The sequence below is a fragment of the Zeus faber genome (assembly GCF_960531495.2).
Source record: "Zeus faber genome assembly, chromosome: 4".
NCBI lineage: Eukaryota > Metazoa > Chordata > Actinopteri > Zeiformes > Zeidae > Zeus > Zeus faber.
In genome coordinates, this window is record NC_137191.1 from 23,612,823 (window position 1) to 23,636,378 (window position 23,556).

The 23,556-nt window shown below is 43.6% G+C and overlaps 1 protein-coding gene across 4 annotated transcripts in view; it reads left to right on the forward strand.

Annotated features, from left to right (window-relative positions):
• Positions 1–21,473, forward strand: part of camk2d2 (calcium/calmodulin-dependent protein kinase (CaM kinase) II delta 2) — a 47,045-nt gene extending 25,572 nt beyond the window's left edge. The window contains exons 4-21 of one of the 4 annotated variants that reach the window (XM_079999094.1): positions 1,972–2,026; positions 3,311–3,376; positions 4,316–4,388; positions 6,362–6,464; positions 6,727–6,810; positions 7,053–7,147; positions 7,319–7,441; positions 7,563–7,646; positions 7,983–8,025; positions 9,362–9,399; positions 10,697–10,756; positions 12,353–12,397; positions 13,653–13,701; positions 14,429–14,527; positions 15,895–15,970; positions 16,079–16,173; positions 19,654–19,882; positions 20,784–21,473. In XM_079999094.1, coding sequence (XP_079855220.1) covers positions 1,972–2,026; positions 3,311–3,376; positions 4,316–4,388; positions 6,362–6,464; positions 6,727–6,810; positions 7,053–7,147; positions 7,319–7,441; positions 7,563–7,646; positions 7,983–8,025; positions 9,362–9,399; positions 10,697–10,756; positions 12,353–12,397; positions 13,653–13,701; positions 14,429–14,527; positions 15,895–15,970; positions 16,079–16,173; positions 19,654–19,882; positions 20,784–20,787 — 1,421 coding nt within the window. In that variant the 3' untranslated portion in view covers positions 20,788–21,473. The remainder of the gene's footprint in view (positions 1–1,971; positions 2,027–3,310; positions 3,377–4,315; positions 4,389–6,361; positions 6,465–6,726; positions 6,811–7,052; positions 7,148–7,318; positions 7,442–7,562; positions 7,647–7,982; positions 8,026–9,361; positions 9,400–10,696; positions 10,757–12,352; positions 12,398–13,652; positions 13,702–14,428; positions 14,528–15,894; positions 15,971–16,078; positions 16,174–19,653; positions 19,883–20,783) is intronic. The other 3 variants (XM_079999096.1, XM_079999095.1, XM_079999097.1) reach the window with 3 other exon arrangements.
• The last annotated feature ends 2,083 nt before the right edge of the window (positions 21,474–23,556 follow it).

Here is a 23,556-nt window from a genome sequence, read left to right on the forward strand (position 1 = left end):
TATTGCTGTGGCTATTAATTGTATAGAAAAAGGCAATGTTTGTGTTTGTGTGTGGCAGAGGGAGAGCGAGAGAGAGAGAGCGAGAGATTGAGCATATATCCAATAATGATGTGTTTGTGCACTCTGCTTGCTGAGTCATCAGGAAGAGAAGCCCTACAGAAACTCTCTCTCTCTCTCTCTCTCTCTCTCTCTCTCTCTCAATCTCTGACCCCTTCACCCTTCGCTCCTCATTAGACCACTGAAGGAGGCTCTCTCTTCTCCTTTCTTCTTTCTCTCCCCCTTCGCTCACATCTGTTTGCTTACATCTTTCCATACACGTTCTATCTCTTTTCCTCTCCATCATTATCTCTCTCTTCTCTGTCTCGGATCCACGCTGCTGTAATTGCTCAAACAAAGTTTGGCACGAGGGCGGTCGCCACGGCACACTGCTCCCAGAGAGCACAAGAAAGAGGCAGACTTAGAGATTTCACTGCTGATCTTTTAAATCTCAAATCTGGTTTCCAATTTCAGGTCGAGAATAGACAAACTGCAGGGGCGGTTCTGGTGTAAAATAGAGCTTTACACACATTTGACATTTTCCCTGACCATTTTCCTGATATTAGCTTTAATAGATTTCTCATATTGCCATATTGTCATGTTCTGTGTATTTTCATATTGTCAAATTGTCATATTTCTCATAATGTCATATTGTTGACGCGCGCACACACACACACACACACACACGCACACACACACACAGACCCTGATCATTTTCCTGATTTTTTGATTTTTTTGATTTCCCATATTGTCATATTTCTCATATTATCATGTTTATCATATTATCATATAGTCATATTGTCATTTCTCATATTGGGTCTCAGAATTATCTTCTGGTCCAACTAACAATTACAGTAACACACATTTTTGTTAAAGTTAGTTCAATTTGAGTTTTTTTGCTTTTGTTAAAGCAATGGTGCTTTCGGCTTTTGCAAAGGGAATTTAAAAAGGCGAATTTCCAGGCGGATGAGGATCAAGGGATGAAGTTTTAACCTTGAAAACCAACAGTAAATGTACAGTAAAAAAATGGAAATTGATTTACAGTGAAATCACAGCACAGCACAATCCTCTACCTCGCCACCTATGCCAATTCACGCTTAAAAAAATGTGCCTGATAAAAATGGGCACCATGGGGCATCATGGTGCATCAAGGGGCGGGTGTGCCCTCCCCCGCACCTGCCTGCTGCTCTATATGCAAGTCTTGTGATATTAATAAAACAATATATAATATCATCTCATAGAGAAAAATTTGGATTTATTTTGTTTCCTTATTTTCTTATTTTGTGGAAAATGAAAAACGTAAACCTTACTCAGCAAATTGGAGTTTTTTTTTCTCCTCCAGACAGTGGTGCGCGCCTGCTCCCGTGCCTGTGTTTTTATTTTAGGTCTGTTTATTTTTGTTTGTTTCCTAACTGTATGAAACCAATTTTTGAAACAACTGAGTTAAGGGACTGTCCCGTTCCGCCCTTAAAATAGAAACCAGTGCACGTCTACCTGTTGCTTTCTGTTCCTATGGGACTTCATTTATTAAAAACTGGATGTTTTTGTGCGAATACTTTACTTGTAAATAATAAATTCTGCACTTCTGTAATGGGGAGACCGTTACAGATAAAATTGTTTATTGGCGATCGCCGCCCCCAGCAATCGGCGATTGGAATTTTGCATGATTGCCCAAGCCTATTCTGCAGCAAATATTTAAAACAAATTGAAATCACGAGTCAAGATTCATACCAGGATATATTCATTGAGTCCAGATTATAACAATCAATTCCTAAGTAGTAAGATTCGTAGTTGTAGTTGAGCTCACATGATTTGAATAAGACAAGTGATTCTGAAAACAATTCTACGATGGCAACTTTGGTGGTTAGTGCCAGTAAACGACTTTCCTCTTTTCATCGACCTCACTGTCCGTCTGTCTTTCCTCCTGTGTTCCAGTGAGACTACATGACAGCATATCAGAAGAAGGCTTCCATTATTTGGTGTTTGATCTGTGAGTAATGGACCCCCCCCCCCCCACACACACACACACACACATACACATGCACAAATTCAGTATAGGTGGTTTTAAGGGTCTTTTAGAAAAACCTTTTCAAACAAGATTAGGTGGAATTATGTAGATGTAAAACAGTATAATTTTTTTGAAATGACTTAGAAATACTTTAAAAAAAGCATTAATAGGACATTTGTATTAATAGGACAGAGGCAGAGACTCCCACAAGTTGGGGTTTAGGGAGGGAGGCGGAGTCTTTCTGGCGGTGTATTGCCGACCTGGCGAGAATCTTTATTAATAACTCTAAACAGAGAGGCTCGCTGCCCAAAATGATAAATAATAAGGATAAACTTATTATGCTGGAGGAAGCTACTGGTGGGCTCTCGAGACCCGTACGCCGATCTTTCGTTGCAAGACAGACAAACAAGAAAGCTCCCTGCCCCGAGTTGGCTGGGGGGCCGCGGGAAAGGGAGCCATGTTGCAGTCTGCAGCCCTGGCTTGACCATGCCCCTTGGTCCGCCACAGACACATAGAAACGTCTTTATATATTTCTTTCCTTCAAGTTGCATTGTGTTTATAATGTAGAACGTTCAGCATAGAGACAGAGACTGAGTAAGTACGTTAAGTCATAATTAGTGTTATACATTCATGTCTTGATGTGTTGATCATATCAAAGTCATATCCAAGTGTCAAAATACATCAAAATGCCATTCTGGTGTATGTACAACACGCTGTGTGTATGTTCTACATGGTTCCTAAATCGACACCCCTCCCACTGCTGCCGCCGCTACTACTTCTGTGACCGGCTGGAAAAGCAGGGTCAGCTCGGGGCCCCAGGGCCCCCCTATGGAGGGCCCTACGGCCAAATCTGTTCCACAGTAAACCCAGCAGACAGACTCAATATGACCCCCCCCACCCCCGCAAACACACACACACACACACACACACACACAAGCATTCACATATACATACAGCACACTTCCAAATATTAAGTATTTGTAGTGCGAGTTACTGTCACAATGAGGAAAAAAGAAAATTGTCTTCACACTTAATTTTGTGCATCATCCACTCACTCCCTAAGAAATGAGAATAGGTAAGAAATAATTGGTTTAATTGCGTAGTGTTTTTGTCCAGAAAGTATTGTACGAATAGCGTTTTTTTGATTAAAGAGATTTTGAGAGAATTTGGTGACCTTCCACCATCTGACATACACATAAGGGAAGCCTATGCCAAACATATCACCTGTGTTTTCTAACGCCATAAGGTGACTTTTTCTGTCTTCAGAGTGACAGGAGGGGAGCTGTTTGAGGACATCGTAGCCAGGGAGTATTACAGTGAGGCCGATGCAAGGTAAGGCACACACAGACACACACACGCACATGCACACACACACGCGCGCGCACGCACACGCACGCATGCATACACAAATGCAATTTTGCTTAGCGAAGCAGACGTTATGCGTCAATGTCTCTATATTATGGGAGTGTGTGAGAGTGTGCGAATGCGTGTGTCTGTGCACTGTACGCACTCTCTGGCAGGAGTGTGATGCGGCTGCCTTGTTTCTGATGCAGCTCTTATACGGTTATTTATAAAGGTGATTAATCACACGGAGTACATTGTATTAATCATACAGAACCTGCCTTTGCGTTATTCCCCTTTGCGCTGAAATACTGCCTCTGGAGGTGGGGGGGGGGGGGTAGGAAGAGAGAGAGAGGAGGACAGAGGGGAAGACAGAAAACAGGGAGGGGGATATAGATAATTAAGGAGAAAAAGAGGAAGAAGGGATGACAGAGAGAGAGAGAAGGAACACAGATGTAAAGACATGGCGAGAGAAAGATAGGTATATTAGAGAATGACAGCGAGGGGAGAGAGAGAGAGAGAGAGAGAGAGAGAGAGAGAGAGAGAGAGAGAGAGAGAGAGAGACCAGAATAGTGTTGTAACAATGAGGCCGAGGGGACACGGTGCAAGACTTGAGTTGAGTGGAGAGAGGGAGGAGAGACATAGTTATGTAGTGATTAATGACCGTGCCGGGACGTTACCCGTGTTTTCTTGGACGACAGCTTGTGGCCCCTCTGCATTGTTTGCGTTGCGCTACGGCCGTCCCTTCGATAAAAACCTCCACGGGAAGCCAAAGGTCATCATCTAACCGGCGATTAATGGGGACGGGGGTCTCAGACACGGTGTTATGGGAGGGGAGTGTGCTTGTGTCTTTTTTTCAGCTCTACTCTTTTCCATCCTCCTCCCCATCCCCTACATCCAACCTCCATCCCTCGCTCCCGCACCCTGCAGCCACTGCATACAGCAGATCCTGGAGAGCGTCCATCACTGCCACGTTAATGGGATAGTCCACCGCGACCTGAAGGTTTGTACGACCCCCCCCCCCCAGAAACTGACCCCTTATGACAGGTGGCATCCCTCGACGGGGAGCGCATGTGACGAGGTCGAACCGGAGAGCCGTCTGGTCTGCGTCCACGTCGTATGCTCATAAATTGCGTTAGGATTATGTGAAATGGCCTCTCCGAGGTGCGAGAGGACCTCTGAGAACTGGCTTTTCTCTAAAGATTCCTGGTGAGTTGTGAGTTCCCTTCTTTCCACGCGCCACACAACAACAGCAACAAACGCAGGGACATCCCAGAGAACCCTGAGCTGTGTTTATTTTGGCGAGGAATTACAAAGGGGCGTGGAATGCGTGTCGTCCGTGTCTTTCCTACTGCAGAAGAAGCACTGATACCTGTGAGCCGAGCCAAATGGATTGCGGTTCGACCTTGACCCGTGATCTTGAAATCCTACTGAGAATCTAGCTTCCAGTAGGTGGAGGACTAAAGTAAAAAAACTGCCTCCTTTGTCCTACCTGCCCTGTTCTGAAGGGCCTCACACAGTATTTTATAATATTCTAGGTTCAGTACTGTACCCACTAGTGCCAGGAATTACACTGCTCCTGTTACAAAACCAAAGCGTTGCAGTGTGTGCGCGCGTGTGTGCGTGCGTGCGTGCGTGCGTGCGTGCGTGCGTGCGTGCGTGAGTGCGTGATGTGTTTGGGAGCATGTGCCCGCACTTGCCCACATCTCTGCATTGAAGTGTGAATACCACGGTGACAGGGAAAAGAGCCAACCAGCTCCAAAACTCAGGAAACGTGGAGCATTTGCATAATTATGAAAAGAATGATGTCGAAAAATGTGAAAGATTTCCCAAGGTCATGAATATTCCATTGGTAAACTCTGGGTTCTGATGACTCCCCCGGGGTGTTTTTATTCGGTGCGAAAAACACGGAAGCCTAAATGTCTAGGAGGTGTTTATTTAAAGGAATACACGATAGGAAGAGTTGCTCAGCTGCCTCTAAAACGCGTCGTTCTCAACGTCAGAGTTACGATGTTGTCTCATCTGGGGCGTTCTTGCTCTTGTCTATTTTAGCCTTTAGTGAGTCAAGGGGGGAAGTGTTGCGCGCCGAAGTAACTTCGTAATCTTTTTACATTTCATCATTAGGGGAATCTTTTCAGCCGATCTCCCAGTTTCACCATTTGGGTTCATTGTCGTTTATCAGCCGCGTGTGGCGTGGTTCTATGTCTGTCCTAATGCATGCAGGCTTTCTGAGGCGGCTTAGAGTGTCTAAATGTTAGGAAATGTATTATTCATGAGAGCACACTGTCTGACTGGCCTTAGGTTAGCAGAGACCTTTTTGGCTTATGCACCTGTGTGTGTGTGTGTTGATGTGTGTATTCCGTGTGTGTGTTTGTGTGTGTGTGTGTGTGTGTGTGTGTGTGTGTGTGTAGCCAAAAGGCTTGCATGCAAGCCTTTATTCATGAATACGGCTGTACGAATATGAATATGTTTATGGATGTGCTAAATTGTGTTTATCGGTGTGAGGCGTGTCCAAACATCCCCTCGTCTCGTGGCCAAGTCATCTTCTTTGCCACACTTGTGTCTGTTGTGACCCCACACCTCCCGCTCCAGGTGTCTTCCTGAGCTGTGCCCTCTGCTCCCGCTCATGGATTCAATCACGTCGGATTGGTCTTCAGTGTGGAAACAGTCTTGTCCCGTTTGTCGCCAATCCAAGCGTTCGGAATCCATGAGGCTGGGGGAGCAAGTGCCCAGCCTCACTGTGGTAGTGTGTCCAGATGTCGGTCCTGTGAGCATCTCCGTCCGTCTGTCCTCTGTCTCACAGAAAAGGGAGTTGCCCCGGACACCGATTTAAGAGCAGTTTAGCACTTTTACCCCTAACCATTTGATTAGGATTCGGTGAGGCTAATCTGATCCTAGATCTGTTTCTTTGGGGAACTTGTTCCCAGAGAGCGTGTGACATCTTGCCTCTAACCTGTTTGACTCCGCCCCCCCCAGCCTGAGAACCTTCTATTGGCCAGTAAGCTGAAGGGGGCGGCGGTCAAGTTGGCTGACTTTGGGCTGGCTATCGAGGTGCAGGGCGACCAGCAGGCCTGGTTTGGTGAGTAACCATTCATTAGCCCAACAACCGATCAATCGACCAACCAATCAGTAGAATCAGTCACCAAACCAACTAGTCACTCACCCACCGTCTCTCACCCACTCACTCTCTCACGCACTAAATCCAGTCAACTAACCAATTAGCCAATCACTAAGTCAATTAGTCGGCCAATGAACCAACTGAGCTGCCCGGTCACTTAACCAGTTAAGTGTGCACTCCCCCAATCCATTCCACATCTCCTCCCTCCGTCTCTGCCCTCCAGGATTTGCCGGCACTCCGGGCTACTTGTCTCCAGAGGTTTTGAGGAAAGACCCGTATGGGAAGCCTGTTGACATGTGGGCCTGCGGTAAATAGAATTTTCTCTCTCTGTCTCTGTCTCTGTCTCTCTCTCAATGTCACTGCACTGTACATTCCTCTCCCATTCTTGGCCCTGCCACCAGAGCCTGTTTTTCTCTGCGTCCTCATGTGACCTTGCAATGACTTCAACGACACATATGTTTTCTTTTGCCTTTTGGGGATTTGATAGATTTGGGAAAAATTTGGTATTTCCCGCCGCGCTGCTTGACTCTACGTGTCACTCTCCGCCAGGTGTGATTTTGTACATTTTGTTGGTCGGCTACCCTCCTTTCTGGGATGAGGACCAGCACCGCCTCTATCAGCAAATCAAGGCTGGAGCCTATGATGTGGGTGCACAAACACACACACACACACACACACACACACACACACACACACACACACACACAAACACAGATGCACACATTTCTCCGACTATATTTTTTCTTTGCTTCCGACAAAAAAATGCCACCCTTGGCTTTACGTGTCTGATTTTCTGCGTCTGTGGTTCTTGGCAGTTCCCATCCCCAGAGTGGGACACGGTCACTCCCGAGGCAAAAGACCTGATCAACAAGATGCTGACCATCAACCCCAGCAAACGCATCACTGCCACAGAGGCCCTTAAACACCCCTGGATCTGCGTACGTGTCGAGCTCACACACAAGCACCGGTGTCCAATGCACTAATCACTGAGCGTTGTCTTAGGGTTAGGATGAGGGTTCTGTTCCTCTCCCGCCTAATCTTCACACTTTTCTCCCGTAGCAACGGTCCACCGTAGCCTCCATGATGCACAGGCAGGAGACGGTGGAGTGCCTGAAGAAGTTCAATGCCAGGAGGAAACTCAAGGTGAAGCAAATTTGTGGAAAATTCTCACTTTCACTCCCTGCATGCGACTTAAGGTATTTAACCCTCGCTTGACCCTCATTCTTCGGTTTTCGCGGTAGGTGACCTGGGGTTTACTCTCAAATTACACAGGATTTAGAGCTTCCCCCTTGAAGTTATCCATCCACGCTTTTGCCCTTTCCTTCTTGAACTGACATTTCCTGTATTTCTGACTTCTGGATAATTACTGTGCTGCTCCAACTTAACTTTCCTTCTAATGCCTGTTCTTTGCTGTTCTTCCCTGCTTCCTCACATGCTTCCTCCCTTCCTTCCTCCCTTCTTTCTTTCTCACCGTCACAGGGAGCTATATTGACTACTTTGCTGGTCACAAGAAACTTCTCAGGTACGTCTTTCCTTGCCTTGTGATCAGGACCTTGTTTCCCAACAGCATCTGACCATTCGCAAATTTTCCATTTTTTTCCCGACAACTCGGCACTAAGATGCTGATGGCAAACCAAGGTCGTTGTTTCTGTCTTTCACCCTCTTTCTTCCTACACCTCTTCCGTTCCTCTCCGCATCTCTATTTTTTGCTCTAGCTGTCTCTTTCCACACTATAGGCATTTATTTATTTGTGTCTTTTTCTGTTATAAACTACATTAGTCTTTATCTTTCATTTGGCACCAGATTCTTTAAAGTCCAGACGCTGATATGTTACTCTGTTTTTATTCATCATTTTCTTCCTTCTTTCAATTTTTTTTCCTTCTTTTGTTTGGAATGTGGTATCAATTTGAGGTAAGATTCTTGTTTGGAATGACAGGGAATGTTTGGGAGTGTCTCCCGATTCCTAATATCCTCAAAAGTCTGATGTTACTTCCCCCCCCAAAGCAACATGTGCATGTATTGTAAACTACAGTAGGTGGTTTGGGGACTCGTGAAAGCAAAGAGGAATTCATAACTTGCCTGTATTCATTAGGAGATGCATGCTATTGCAATATAGATTGATCATTTGGAGATTGATCACACTCTGTGTGTGTGTGGGTGTGTGTGTGTGTGTGTGTGTGTGTGTGTCGGCAGGTGTATTCTGATTTATATGTGTTAGTGAAAGAGAGAAGATGGTAGTCAAAGAGGTTTTATATATGTTATATGTTTAAATATACAGTATCTTGAAATACATTAAAATCTATATTTTTTAAACATGTATTTAAATATATTGAAATGTGTATACATATGAAAAATATGTTTAAATGTATCACATTATATATTTAAAATATTCATGTACTGTATATACAGTATGTGTGTGTGTGTGCTAGTGAGTGAGTGCATGTTGATTTGTGCATATAAGGCCCTCAAAGTCCCCACTAATGCTAGATAATTTGTTATCCGGGGCACTTTTGTGTGTGTCGTTTCTTAGTAGTTCGACCTGTTTGCATTTTAACACCTTAACACTACCAATGACTGAACACACACCCTGGCACCCTCCCCTGCACTTCAGTCCGGATTACGATGAGAGAAGATTTTCATGAGTAATGATAATGTGCGACGAGACCGCTGCGCTGCATTTGGATTTTTGCTGCAGTGGAACCACCTTGCACCTTGTGTGTGATGATGATGATGATGATGATGATGCTGATGGTGATGATGATGATAAGCCAAGCTGCCTGTTGTGCCCGCTGCATGTTATAGTAGCACCAAGCCTCGACTTCTGCCTCTGAAACCTCCCTCCCCCCCCCCTGCAGCAGCCAAGAGTTTGCTGAACAAGAAATCGGACGGCGTCAAGGTGAGTCGCTTTGGAATGAAAACACTTTGTCCTTTTGCACTAATTGGTCTGAACGTCTGGTGTCTGAGGAGCCTTATGGATGTGCATTGTGCACTTATGACATCATCATTCTGGGCAAGTCCACCTCCCGCCAGCAGCGTGCGATGGTCGTTATCTTGGCAGCCCAAGATTGCAGAAATAACGACTGTGGCAATCAAAAAACGCATCTTCTTGCTAGTGGGGCGGCAGACCACACTTGATTCGGTGTGAGTTATCTTTCTCGTTAGGTTTTGTGTCTTTAGGATAGGGTCGGGAACACTGGCCTTAGCGGAGATAAGAACGAGCCACAGGTCTTTTAATGTTGTGTTGGTGATTTTACACCTTGCTCTCGGGGGAGATTTTGGCAGGATAGCCGCTCCTGGGAAGATTTACTACTGCTCCTAAACTTTGCTCTGGCTGTGGTTCTTGGAGGAGTCCCTGGAGTCCCTGGAGCTTCAGAAACGGCTTTGTTAGCCCCTTCCAGACGGATAGGCATCAACAACGTTTGTCTGGAGGCCCTTTGGGATTAGTTTTAAATGTGGTATGATGTGCCTCTAGAACCTGTGTTCCGTCAACCTCACAGTAACCTTTCCCCCAACCTGCAGATCACATGTTTGATTACTGTGTACTGCACACACAACTAAAAGAAGTACTAAAGTTGAGATTCCCTCTATAAACCACTCCATTCCCTCTATAAACCAGCCTGCAAAAGATCTGACCAATTAAAATGTGAAAAACTATGCTTAAATGCAGAGAATAGCACAGGATCAAATACTTTTTTCAGGGGGGAGCACTATTGCCTCGCTGCACCGGAGGCCTAGGTTTGGATCTTGTCCACCTGGAGCTTGCATGTTCTCCGGGTGTTTGCATGAGTTATCTCTGGGTGCTTTGGTTTCCTCCCCCCTCCCAAAGACATGCAGGCTAAGCTAATTGGAGACCCTAAATTGACCAAATGTGTGTATGTGTGCAATCCGACAACTAGACTGGCCTTCCATTCATGGTGTCGATTTGCCCTACGCTCGTAGTAAGCTGGGAACAACTCCAGCTGCCCGTGCCCTGCACAGGATTAAGCGGGGACAGAAAATGAATCAAAGAATTTGGCGACGTCCACATTTTTTTTTTTTTTTCTTAAAGTGAAGTGACTGAGGACACATTTAGAGGGCTGATGTTGCACAACCACAGGCTTTGTGTGAGGAGTGCATGAGTGAATGTACTGTAAGGGTATGTGGACGCGACCTGTGTGGTTGTGTCATGTCCCCCTCTATACTGCCCCCTGCAGGTCAACAACAAAGCCAACACAGTGACCAGTCCAAAAGAAACAGGCTCTGCCCCTGCACTGGTATACATACGTCACCTCACCTCCCCGTCACCTCCAACCCTCCCTACACTGTCATCCACTCCACCTCTCCGCCCTCTCGACCTCATATCCCACTGCGGAGCAGGTAGAGGTTAACCCTAACCACTCATGCCTGGCTTAGACACACTCCTGTTGGCTTCAGATACGTTCCTGCTATGGTAATTTCCAGTATTTAGGTTTATAAGTATACACCAGATAACAATATAAGGCTCACAAATAGATTTTTCTCTCGTCACCTCAAGGACAGGCTGTCCCTGAATGAAACACAGTGTGCACAGGCTCCTGTCAGCTCCTTTAGAGATAATGCATCCACACCTGTAAAAATCCATACCTGTGTATGTATTTCCAACATAGGAACTTGGATAGCTTTGATTTGCTGGATTGCTATAATAAGGAGCTAACGTGGTCACAGAGCTGTAGTCAGGTGCAACCTCTACCTCAACCCCCCACACCACCACCACGACTCGATCCATCCGCTCTCCTATCCTTTTTTTCCTTTCCACGCCAACAATCCCTTCCTCCTCCTCCTCCTCCTCCTCCTCCTCCCCATTGCATAGCCCCGTTGTGCGTGTTTCTCCCCAGACTGTGGTGTCTTGAAATGCACATCATCCCTATTTTTTATGTGGAATTTACAATTTTTCTTGCAAAGCTGCTGACCAAAATAATCATTTGAGGCTTGCTGCAAGTTGTTGTTGTTTTTTGTTGTTGTTGTTGTTGTTTTGGCTTTGGCGGCGGTGTTTGTCATGCATGGCTGGAGAGCGAGGCTGGCCGCCGCTCGCTGGCTCACGCATCGCATGACATTTTCTGGCTGGCTCTTCTTTTGCACAAGGTCACATGACCGCCGCTCTGCATGATGTCACCGGCTTTTTGTGTCCTCATTCGCTGTCGTGTTGACTACGCATGAAAACACGCACATGCTCTCTCTGGCTTGGCTCTCCTTTACCTCTGACGCCGATCTCTCGCGCGCGCGCACACACACACACACACACACACACACACACACACACACACACACACACACACACACACACACACACACACACATACACACACACACACAGACGTATATGTTCGCGCACACACACAAGCTGTTTGTTGATGTAATAATCTAGTGTAATCCAGTCGAGTGTTGAGTGATTAGGGGGGCTGAATTGCTCATCATCATATATCGATTCCTCCGTGGCTCTGCCTCCACAGACCCAGAGCAGCTCATCGCTGAGTCGGTTTGGAGGAGAAAATATGAGATACATACACTGTGCAGGGCAGATAAATGGAGAGGATCATAAGGGAAGGGGAACCAAACAAAATAAAGATGAGAGAGAGAGAGAGAGAGAGAGAGAGAGAGAGAGAGAGAGAGAGAGAGAGAGAGAGAGAGAGAGAGAGAGAGAGAGAGACGAGGATTAGGTCTTCAGGGTTAAAGAGCACAACTGTCAGTTACTCTGATTTCAAACTCTATTATATCAAGTAATAGCACACACACAGATTTTATATTTCTCATTTTCTCATTCCGCGTCACTAACTTGTTTTCTGTCTGGCTTTTTACCTTTTAGCTCATATTCTGTTGTCTTTTCACTTCAGGAGCCACAGACCACGGTGATTCACAACCCTGTGGATGGAAACAAGGTATTCTAGTCTTCACTTTGTTTTCTAATCATAGATTAAGAGACTTTAACCACTAACATTTCAAAAAAAAAACATTTCCCGTGATAAAATTTATCTGCAATTGCATCTGATCCATGTGAGATGTAATGGATGCAAGTAAACCCTCCTACAGTCATCGGCATTTTAATTTAGAACGGATATATGAAAAACCCTGTTTGACATTATGGATCATCACTAGTTGTCCTTTTTCCTTTTTCATCACTTTGGGTGTCACAGTTTGTGTGATGACCTTCTCATTTACCATATTTCATTCAATATACAATGCAATAAAAGCATTCTATTCTATTTCAGGGTACCATTTGCCGATAAGGGCAGGGGTTATCAATAACGTGGTGGAGTATATAGCGTTGAATGTGGTGTCAATTTATATGGAGACATAGAACGTCTGTGAGCAGCACCATGTGGCTCGTATAGTTTGTGCTCTAACAACACCGAGCCTGCAGAGACAGGGCGGAGATTAGTAACAAAACTCAATAGCGCTGCTGTTTTCCTCCAAACAGCTTTAGTGGATTATGTAACATCCCTCATCCTATACCAGGTTATATAAACAAGGAGATTGTTGTAAAAAACAAACAAACCAAAAAAAAACAACAACTTTTACAATTCTCCATATCTTTTATTTCATGGTTTTCCATAAATCTGCCTCGTGTAGCGGGTTAGGCAGAGCTCAACATTATCGGTTCTGAAGATTTGGGCCACCTCGTGCGGTATGGTTGCCCCGTTGTCAACCCCTTCTCATACGGGGGGGGGGGGGGATAAATGAATGAATAAATAAATTCGTAACGCTTTAACGTAGTTTAAGATAGTTCATAGTGTAGAAAACAACAAAAACTAATTTGACTTCAAGATATTGATGATTGCATTGTTTACCTTAAAACAACCCAAAGAAAAAATACATGTTAAATATAACCAAAAATTTTTTTTATGGTCATTAATAACGTTCCCCTTTTTTTTTGACATCACTCTCTTAAAATATTAAAATACGAGTCCTAATTATAAAGGATCAATATCATTCAATCGAAAGATGATGCAGTGTTGCCAACTTGGTTACCGCTTCTAAAAGGTGACAGGACAGTGTCGGGCTGTTTTACGGAACGCATACATTTTCCTCCCGCCCCATTTTGTTTTCACGCTTGTGTTCCTTTTTCGATCCTCGGAGCATGAACGTCGACGTCGGTGATCTGGTTTTGAAACGTGTTTCTTTTCGCCCCCTCAGGAGTCTATCGAGAGCACCAACACCACCATCGAGGACGAGGACGCCAAAGGTAGGGCGGCGGCGTCCCGTCGCTCTTCTGCTTTACGCCTTATCCCTCACCCATACCGTGCATCTACTGACCAAGTCTAACCAGTACGCCCCCCGCCCCCTGAATCACCCCCTCGGTTAAAGTGCACAAATATTGATCTATCACACCTTTCCCTCCGTCCGCTGTGATAAACACCCCATCGTCTCCGTAATCTCCTCCTCTTCCCCGTTTCTGTAAGAAATGGAGTTTCCTTCATCTTAACAACTGACGTTGGCGTTCGCTGGAGAACGCCTTGTTTCCTCCTGACGCTTATTTGTGTTTTGTATTTTCTTTTAACAATTATGGAATGTTTTTCCTCTCTCTTTCTGAAAGACTTAGACTTCTTTCCCCTTCCTTTCCCTGTGTTGTTTTGTTGGGCCTATTCATTTTTTTCCGTGTCTCATCTCTGTCTTTGTCTGCGCACCCACACACACGCACGCACGCACGCACACACACACACACACACACACACACACACACACACACACACACACACACACACACACACACACACACACACACAAACACACACGCCTCTATCTCTGTCCTTACCACAATCTCATCCTATTCCCTCTGCATCATTATCCCCCCCCCCCCCCCCCCCCAACACACACACACACACACACGCACACACACACACACACAAACACACTGACACACATGCCCTTCACGCTCCACCACCCACCCACCCACACACAACTGCTGCCAGCCCTCCGTCTGGGCAGTTTAGTGGGCAGTATGTTGAGCTCTAAGGGCCGTTCTTCCCAGATGTCTGAGCCGAGGCAGACTCCCACCTCCTCAGTGCAGAGTAAGTCCCCTCTGAGTGGGAGAGACACTCTTATTCCCCCTGACTTCTTTAGTCCCCAAGTCCTTTGAAAAAACCCCCCCAAAAAAAACATTTACCTGCGTTCTGTCGCCAACATTTTGTGACCACCAGTCTTATCTAGTTGAACAGGAGACCACATCCCTGTAGATCTCCTTCGATGCAAGTAATGGGGGACAAATCCACCATCCGATTTGTCCCCCAATACTTGCATTAGACTAAGAAATAACATTAGAAAAGTCTGGACCTCTGCAGGGATGAACCCTACTGTACCTACGTACTATTTGAGGTGTGAGTTGAAAACAGATACATTTAGACAACTATTAACTATTATAGAAACAACTATTAACAACTATATTCCTTTGTCACAGTAATTCAAAAGATATATGAACATACCATTGATGCAGCATTTGTATTCCCCTATGACTGAACCAAAATGCTATGCCCCGCCCCCCCGATTTTCAGTCTTTAGTCAAAGGAGTCTCCACCGCTAAACGATTTTTCTGTCAGAGATCAATGCTCTTTCACTCTCCAGTTCGCCTTGGTGTTCTAACAAACCCAGACATTGATTTCACATGATCCAAAAATGACTGACACACACACACACACACACACACACACACACACACACACACACACACACACACACACACACAGAAACACGGGCATGCATATAACATACGCGCACACTATCTTGTAAGCAACACACACATTTAATTTCACTCGACGCACAACCACGTAGTCATTTAACTCCAGTCATAATGGTCTCACATCACGCGGCACCACAAGTGGCCCCGCTAATGGGCCCCTATTTGCCAATAATTACACAAGAGATAAAAGCATTCTCGCAGGCAAGTCAAGGCAATGGAAGTGAAGGAGATGATGAGTAAATATTTAACCTGTCTTTTTTTTTTTTTCTTTTTTTGGGTAAATTATAAGTCATTTTTTTCACTATCCCCCAGCCTGCACCAATAACAATAAAGGTAACTGTCAACCTCTCTCAGTTCAAACCGCATCTTCAGAAACAACTGCATCCGAGCATTGGCCTTTTTTTGCGATATGTTGGGTGAGAGGAACTGTGTCATCCTGCATTTTTCTTGTCACTATTAGTCATGGGAGGCGCTGGTTTGTGGAATTTTGGGAACGAAAATAATAGAAATTCCGTGCGTCATGGGTTTTGGGAGTGCCTTCCATTTCTAATATCCTGTTTTGATATCCTGCTATCTTGTAGATTAGCACCCATTTGAGACATGTCTGATGTAAGCGTTTTTATGCCACGTCGGACCTACATTTGTCTGGGATACGTTTGTGCGATATAAACTTTTTTTTTTTTTTGCCATTGTGTGTTTTAGCACGTAAACAGGAAATTATCAAAGTCACTGAGCAACTCATTGAGTCGATCAACAATGGAGACTTTGAGGCCTACGCGTAAGTTTCTCTCAGTTTCTATCCATTGTGCATGTACCCACACTGTTTGACTGAGTATGTTGACTTGTTTGTTTTTTATGCTTTCCGTCTGTTTCGTTGGTCTCATAGGAAGATTTGTGATCCTGGCCTCACTTCCTTTGAGCCTGAAGCACTGGGTAACTTAGTGGAAGGCCACGACTTCCATCGCTTTTACTTTGACAACGGTGAGTTACTTTAGGGAGCACAGTTATGCTCTGTATAAAATAGGTAGGGCTAAATTGACCGACAATCTTTTTTAGTATTATACCAGCATGTTCACTATGAAGTTGTTCATGTGCTATGTCGCGTTTACTCTGAGAACCTCTCAGAACCTGCCAATAGTCTATTAGTTGCCAAAGGGCACCTTTGGTTTGACATCAATACTTAATATTGTGGTCTAATTTCATATACAGGTTGTTTACTAATGCACTGCAAGGACATGGTGCTGATTATATGCTTTCCCAGGAGTGAAAAACACTCAAATTATTAATGACCACTTGGCAAAATGTCCTTGGTCTAGCCGAGAATACCTCAGATGAGCCAAATATATCTCTGGAAGCCTTAATAGTTTGACAAGCCTATTATTGTCTGCCGTTTTAACGTCACACGTCATTTATAACATCAAAAGCACTTACCAATGCAGCGGCAGTTATATACGTCACGACGCCGTGTGCATCCCTTCCACTTACTAATCAAATGCAATCAATAGATAGAAGTGTGGAAAACCCTTCCAAGCTGTGTCTGGCACGCCAGGTGGTATTCCACCAGCCCCAGTCCATAATAATCCATTAATATAATTCACATTAATCCATATTATTGCACTGCTCTGTGGAGTACTCAATTCTAAGTGGTCAATAGCGGTAATCAGTGGTCAATTATTTCAGGTAAATATTCGTTAATGTCAGTCTGTTGCCACAGGCAACCACTTCTCCACCAGGCTGTACGAGTTTCACACCACCTACATGATAATGCTGACACTATCTAACGGCAACGTGGTGTGATGCTACTTTGAAACTACAATGGAAGACTTGAAAAGATGAACTTGGATATGTCCAATTTCATATTAAATAAAGGGGACCTATTATGCTCCTTTTTACACAAGTTAATACATGGTCTCTAAAGGTCCCCAAAACATGTTTTTGAAGTTTTTGCTGTATATACCACCCAGATGATGCAGTCTAGCCATTCTAAACATGCCTCTCAATCCATGGTGTTCCTGACGCTCTGTTTAAGTGGGAGGAACCATCCTGGAGGGGCCTGGAGGATGGTTCTGTGAGCCAATGGGGTTTGAGTCTTATTTCACCTGATCAGTCCACCAAAATCTGTTTCTGATTAAATTTGAGGAAGTAAGAGAAATAAGCAATCCAGTTGTGGAATCTGCACTCATATTAGATCTATAAGGCCTCATTTAAAAGTTAGTTCCGGCTTTCACGACGGTGTCCGGCGCAGTGTGGAGCTTGGAACTATGTGGGATACGGCGGCTTTTTTCTTCCATTCAATTATGGAAACGTGGGAAAATATAAAAAAAAAATACATCTACAGTTTGGTTTGGAGAAACGTGGAGCAGATTGCACACCATTCATATCCATATCATATCCATTCGCACACACACACACACACACACACACACACAAAGAAACACACAGGCAAACACATTTCCATCACAAACATTTCCATCATTGGCAGTTTTGTCATGGACAGTTGGTATTATTTCCTCTTTCTTCTAAAAGATTTGTGCTGGTTTCTGTAGCCAACAACAGAGCATTTCCCATGCATGATTAGCTCTATCTTCGATGCTAGTGGGTCCGGTCACGCACCAGCCGTTGGTGGAGTTACTCAGATGGGGGTCGGTTCTTATTCTACTTCAGTGACGTACTGTAAATCAGGGTTGCAAACCTGAACGGCTCATTTTAGAACATGTTTTCTGAAACAGACAGCTCACAAACACAAACTTATTTCACAGTTTGTGTGTTAGTAGGGCCATCAGAGACCCAAATGTATGTGCATTTGCACTGAAAAACTGAGTTTTGTGTAATAAGTCCATAGGTCCATAATAGATTCAGTTGTTGGGCGAATAGTTTGCAGCTCCTTAACTAGGCATGCTAGTTATAAAATAATTTCAAATCAATATTCTGTTTCAATGTATTATTTTATTTAGTATCTGTGTAATAATCAGGATAATGTGCAGTGTTATTTTATGATTTTGCACTGGCTGTACATTATGCCTTACTTACTTGACTTAGATACTAACCTTATCCAACCCTTGGGGCTCAGTGTTTTCGACCACAACATATTATTAGATCGACTGGAAAACTGGGTGGAATTCTCTGGCACAGTACTAAACTAGTTTGAATCCTACTAAAAGGACAGGGACTACTTTGTTTCTATAGGTAATTACACATCTGTGCGGACAAAAATGACATGCAGAGTTCCCCAAGGCTCCATTCTGGGGCCTCTTCCGTTTAAAATTGACATGCTCCCACTGGCTCAGATTATGGAAAACAACAAAATATGTTACCATAATGACACAGGCCACACACATATTAACATGACCATATCACCAGGACTATGGTCCAGTACAATCACTGAGCAAGTGCATTGAACAAATCAACGCTTGGATGTGCAAGAATTTTTTCCAATTAAACAAAAACGAAACTGAAGTAATTGTTTTTGGAGCCATGGGAGAAGGACTAAAAGTCAGAGCTCAGCTTCAATCGGTAATCTTAAAAAGCACAAACCAAGCCATATATCGTGATGTAGTCATGGGCTTGGACCTACATTTCAACAGCCACATTTAAACAATTACAAAATTACTATCACCTTAAGAACATATCAAGGATTAAATGACTTATGTCTCAGCAGAATTTGGAAAAACCTGTCCATGCATTCATCTTAAGTAGACTAGACTATTGTAACCGTCTTTAAAGGTCACTCTAAAAGATCGATCGGACAGCTGCAGTTGATTCAGCATGCTGTTGCTCGAGCCCTCACTAAGACCAAGAAAGTAGATCATATCACTCCAGTTCTCAGATCTTTACACTGGCTTCCTGTCCGTCAAATAATTAATTTCAAAATACTACTGTTCGTCTATAAAGCACAGAATGGTTTAGGTCCAAAATACATTTCTGGTCTTCTGCTACGTTATGAACCATCCAGACCTCTCAGGTCGTCTGGGACTTTCTGTCCCCATAGTCAAAACTAAACATGGAGAAGCAGCGTTCAGTTTTCATGCACCACATATCTGAAACAAACTCCCAGAAAACTGCGGGTCTGCTGCAACTCTGACCTCTTTTAAATCAAGGCTGAAGACTTTTCTGTTTGCCGCTGCCTTTTACTAATCCAAATATTAATTTCTTGCACTGCGCTGTCACTTTTACTGGATTTTATGCATTGTATGCATTCTATTTCTTAACTTTATAATGTGTTTTTCCTTTTACAATGTTTGTCTTTTGCACTTTGTCTTGATGCTTCTGATGTTTTATTTAAAGCACTTTGAATTGCCTTGTTGAAATATGAATACTAGTGGCTTTGTGTGCACTGTATTACAACGGCTTTGGCCGTTCTGAAACAGCAACTTATACAATATAATATAAAACTTGCCTTGCCTTCAGTTAATAGACTCACCACCTCTCTCTGACCATCCCACTCCCATCCCCCTCTTGCAGCCCTCTCTAAAGGTAACAAGCCCGTGCACACCATCCTGCTGAACCCCCATGTGCACCTGATCGGTGAGAACGCGGCGTGCATCGCCTACATCCGGCTGACCCAGTACATGGACAGCAGCGGCATGCCGCGCACCATGCAGTCCGAGGAGACTCGCGTCTGGCACCGCCGCGACGGGAAGTGGCAGAACATCCACTTCCACCGCTCCGGCTCTCCCAGCGTCCCCTCCCTGTAAGAGCAGTGGGTACGGTGGTGGGTACGGAAGTGACAGTGAAGTAGCAGCATGCAGGAAAAAACACTGTAGAATGACACTTTGCAAGTACCTTTAGAATCTGTGTATCATTTGTGAATTCCATATTCAATTAAAAATGACAAATCACTGCTCCTAGGTATATGATGGGTCAAATGCAGAGGACTAATTTTGTTGTATCGTACTTGTACAATGACAATAAAGAGATATTATTCTATTCTATTCTAAATCCAAATTCATAGACATTCATATTAGATTTTACAATACTAGAAAATCTACCGTATTTCAAGCTTTATATATCAGGTTTCGCCACACATTGTTAGGGGCGGCTGGCGGCTCCTCGGACCACTGCATATTGTTCATGATTAGGCTATTTTTTGAAAAACGTCCCTTGAACAATCGATAAAATAAGGAACACGTCATTTTATGTTTCTCCAACAAGGACGGTTCGTCCTTCTAAGGGACGGATGACAAGATTATTTACGTAGTTTTTTCAAGAGGTCATTTATTTTACGAAGTAAAGAGCTCCACCATTTTAAAAACAATAAAGTACACAGGACCCCATCTATCTATATAATATATATTAAATATGGAAATGAGAGAAGTTTTAAATATTTGGTGCGCCCACAGCAGCCAGGGGATTTTGAGCCGACACGCCCAGCCCCATCGCTGGCGGTGTGACCGTGCCGTCAGCCCAAAATACCAGCCCACCCTGCTGATGTATGAAAACAAGCTACGAAAACCTTCAAGTGGCAATGTCAAGCTCGAAACTTGGCCGATTGTTTAACATAGGTCTGAGTGTTTAATTAGGTTGTGAACAATGCGACACTTCACTTCGTGCATCAGTTTCTTTCTTTCTGTCTCTCTTCCTCCTTTCTGCAGTTAGTGGGATGTCAGAAAGATCCCGTCCGCACCTCTCTGACGGAGGCAGTTGACTTGCCGACCCCTGGCTGCTCTCGGCTCCAAACCCCCCAAAACCGGTCAGTGAAGGACACGACATCGCACGGGACAAAGGGTGTTAAAACATTTTACTGTCATGGCATTTTATTAATGGAAATCATTTTGAAACACCACCAGTTGGGTGGCTGCACACCATATCTGGACATTATCAAATGAGTATATTGATGACATTGATTTTTTTTTTTTTTAAGCTGTTTTGGTATGCATTTTAAATATATGATATAGAGATGTTTAAATTATATTACTGTATCCTCTCCCGCAAAATTAATTAGTTCTGTATTTTTATGTGTGTTTATGTGTGTGTGTAATACAATTTTATTTTATTTTATTTTTTAAAGATCAGAATGTTAAAATTAAGCTTGCTTTAGTTCTGGTGATGTATATATCTATACATTGTGATTGTTGATATAAAACAAGACAAACATGGAAAGTCGCTATTCTTGCTATCAGAGAAATTAAGAATTTACGTAATTCCAGTTTATGAGCTACAACTTTATGTTTGCTATGAGCTAAGTCATACCGTTTGAAGCGTCCGATTTCAACCTATAATACCAATTTAATTGTAAAGAAAGGCGGAGCAGCGTACACTTTGCATCGAGATGTTTGCCTTTATATCAGTTAAATAAGAAATAAGAGAATGTAGCATATATATGTAACATTTGAAAAAAAAAACAAGATTATTGTGTAGTGCATGGGGCTGGGGGGGGGGGGACTATTGTGAGTAAGATACTATATTATATCTTTTTGTTTGATTTTGTGAGTCACTGACTTGTTTGTTAATGCATTTGTTAATGTCGTGCATCGGTCTCGTCTGAAATGTTTCCAACATCCTCCAGTTACATGCAACCGTCTTAAGAACAATCACCGCATCTTACGGTACATGTCCAGCGGAAATATCAGAATTATTATTATTATATTTATTATTGATATCATTATTATTATTATTACTCGAGGCGAGGGAAAAATAATATACTCCTGGTTGTTGAAGCACCCCCTGAGCATTTTGTATCAAAGAAAAGAAAAAAAATCATAGGACGAGAAGGACTGAGTTCATTTTCATAATATTTGTACTTGTATTGTATGGACTGTATGTAAAACCCCCGTTGTCCTTTTATTCTTGTGAAATTCCAATGTGTTATTGTCGAATAACATGTGAGAAAGGGGATGGAGGAGGCGGAGAGGAGAAGCGCTGTACAGAAGATTGGGAAACCTGCTGTGGTGAAGGAGAGAGGGAGGAGGACCGGGAAAGGTTAAAGAGAGAGAGAGAGAGAGAGAGAGAGAGAGAGTAGATTAGGTGATGTCTTCCTTGAGGATCGATACTTCCACCGGGGTCCTCGTCATCCTTCCTGTCCTGTCTTTTCATTTGGTTTGTCTCTTCTTTCTTTCTTTCTTTCTTTCTTTTTCCGGGGAAACTACGATAGGCAGTCTTTATTTTCTTTTCTTCTTTTGACGAAACGTATGATGTCAATGCAATGCACCACTCCTTATACAGTGTGTGTAACCATGTTGCCAGCATGGCAATAGATGGCTCAACATGTTTTAAGAAATTAATAAATCAACTTTAAAGGTGTGACAACAAATGTGTAATTACATTGCTTGCTCTGTTTTTGGGGAACGGTTCACTCCGGCCGAATCCGACGTGCGAACCTTAAACGGTTCGAGATTTATCTTTTGTGTACTTAACCTTAGAGGTGGAACAAGGCTGCTGTAATGTTTGAGAAACTTTCTATTGAAATTATGACCTGAAATTAAAAATCATGTCGAAGTGATGTTATTGACTCAACCCTGATTCTCCATCCCTTTTTTTCCCCCACCTTCAGGACAACCAAATACAGACAAATCATATACATATACACGTCAGTCAAAAAGTATGTCATCTCTGATTAATGATAGAAATGTGTCACCTTGTTGATACTAAAATGGAGATTATGTTTAAATGAAAGTAAGTATTGTATTACTGAAATCCCCAAACTTCTCACATGAGGTTCTGGACTTACTATATGTACTGCATACAGGGGTGGTCTTAGTGATTTGGAGGCCCCAGGCAGGACCAATGTGAGGCCCCTCTCCACCTCACTTAATGCAACTAAATGCGTGGCTTGTAAACAAAAACTATTCAGAGGGAACTCTATTCAGTGAGCAAAGCTAAATGAGAATTCAAACGGAACCATTCAACTCTTAACTCAGTTAGGAGAAGACAAAGGGAAAAGAAAAAGATTAGGAATATATTAAATACTATTTTAAATACTATATTAAATGACTCAGGAGTTGGGAGTCACTCCAGCAAAAGAGTGATTGGCTCGTTTGTTCACGACACCAACTGCAGCGACACACCGGCTCAAATGAGACTTCGATCTGGAACGAAAAGAGTCCCAAACAGAGGCCATGTCATCGGAAAACGGGAGCCGCTGATGGGATCTCTATACTGGACAGAAAGTGTTCAAACTCTTCTAAGTAGAAATTGTATTGCTCCTGTTCATTTTACATGCAAACACAAAATTATATATTTTGATAGAAAACATTGGAACACTTGTTTTTCTGTCCAGGGGATCAAAAAGGTACAGGCAGCCGCTGTCCGAGGGCTTCAGAGTTGGAGGACTTGAGGGTCGATGCCCAGTAAGTTTCTGAAAGGCAGCAGCCTCGAGGGCATGTTCTAAAAGCGCCCGGAGACCGCGGTCAAGTGTTAAGTTGACCT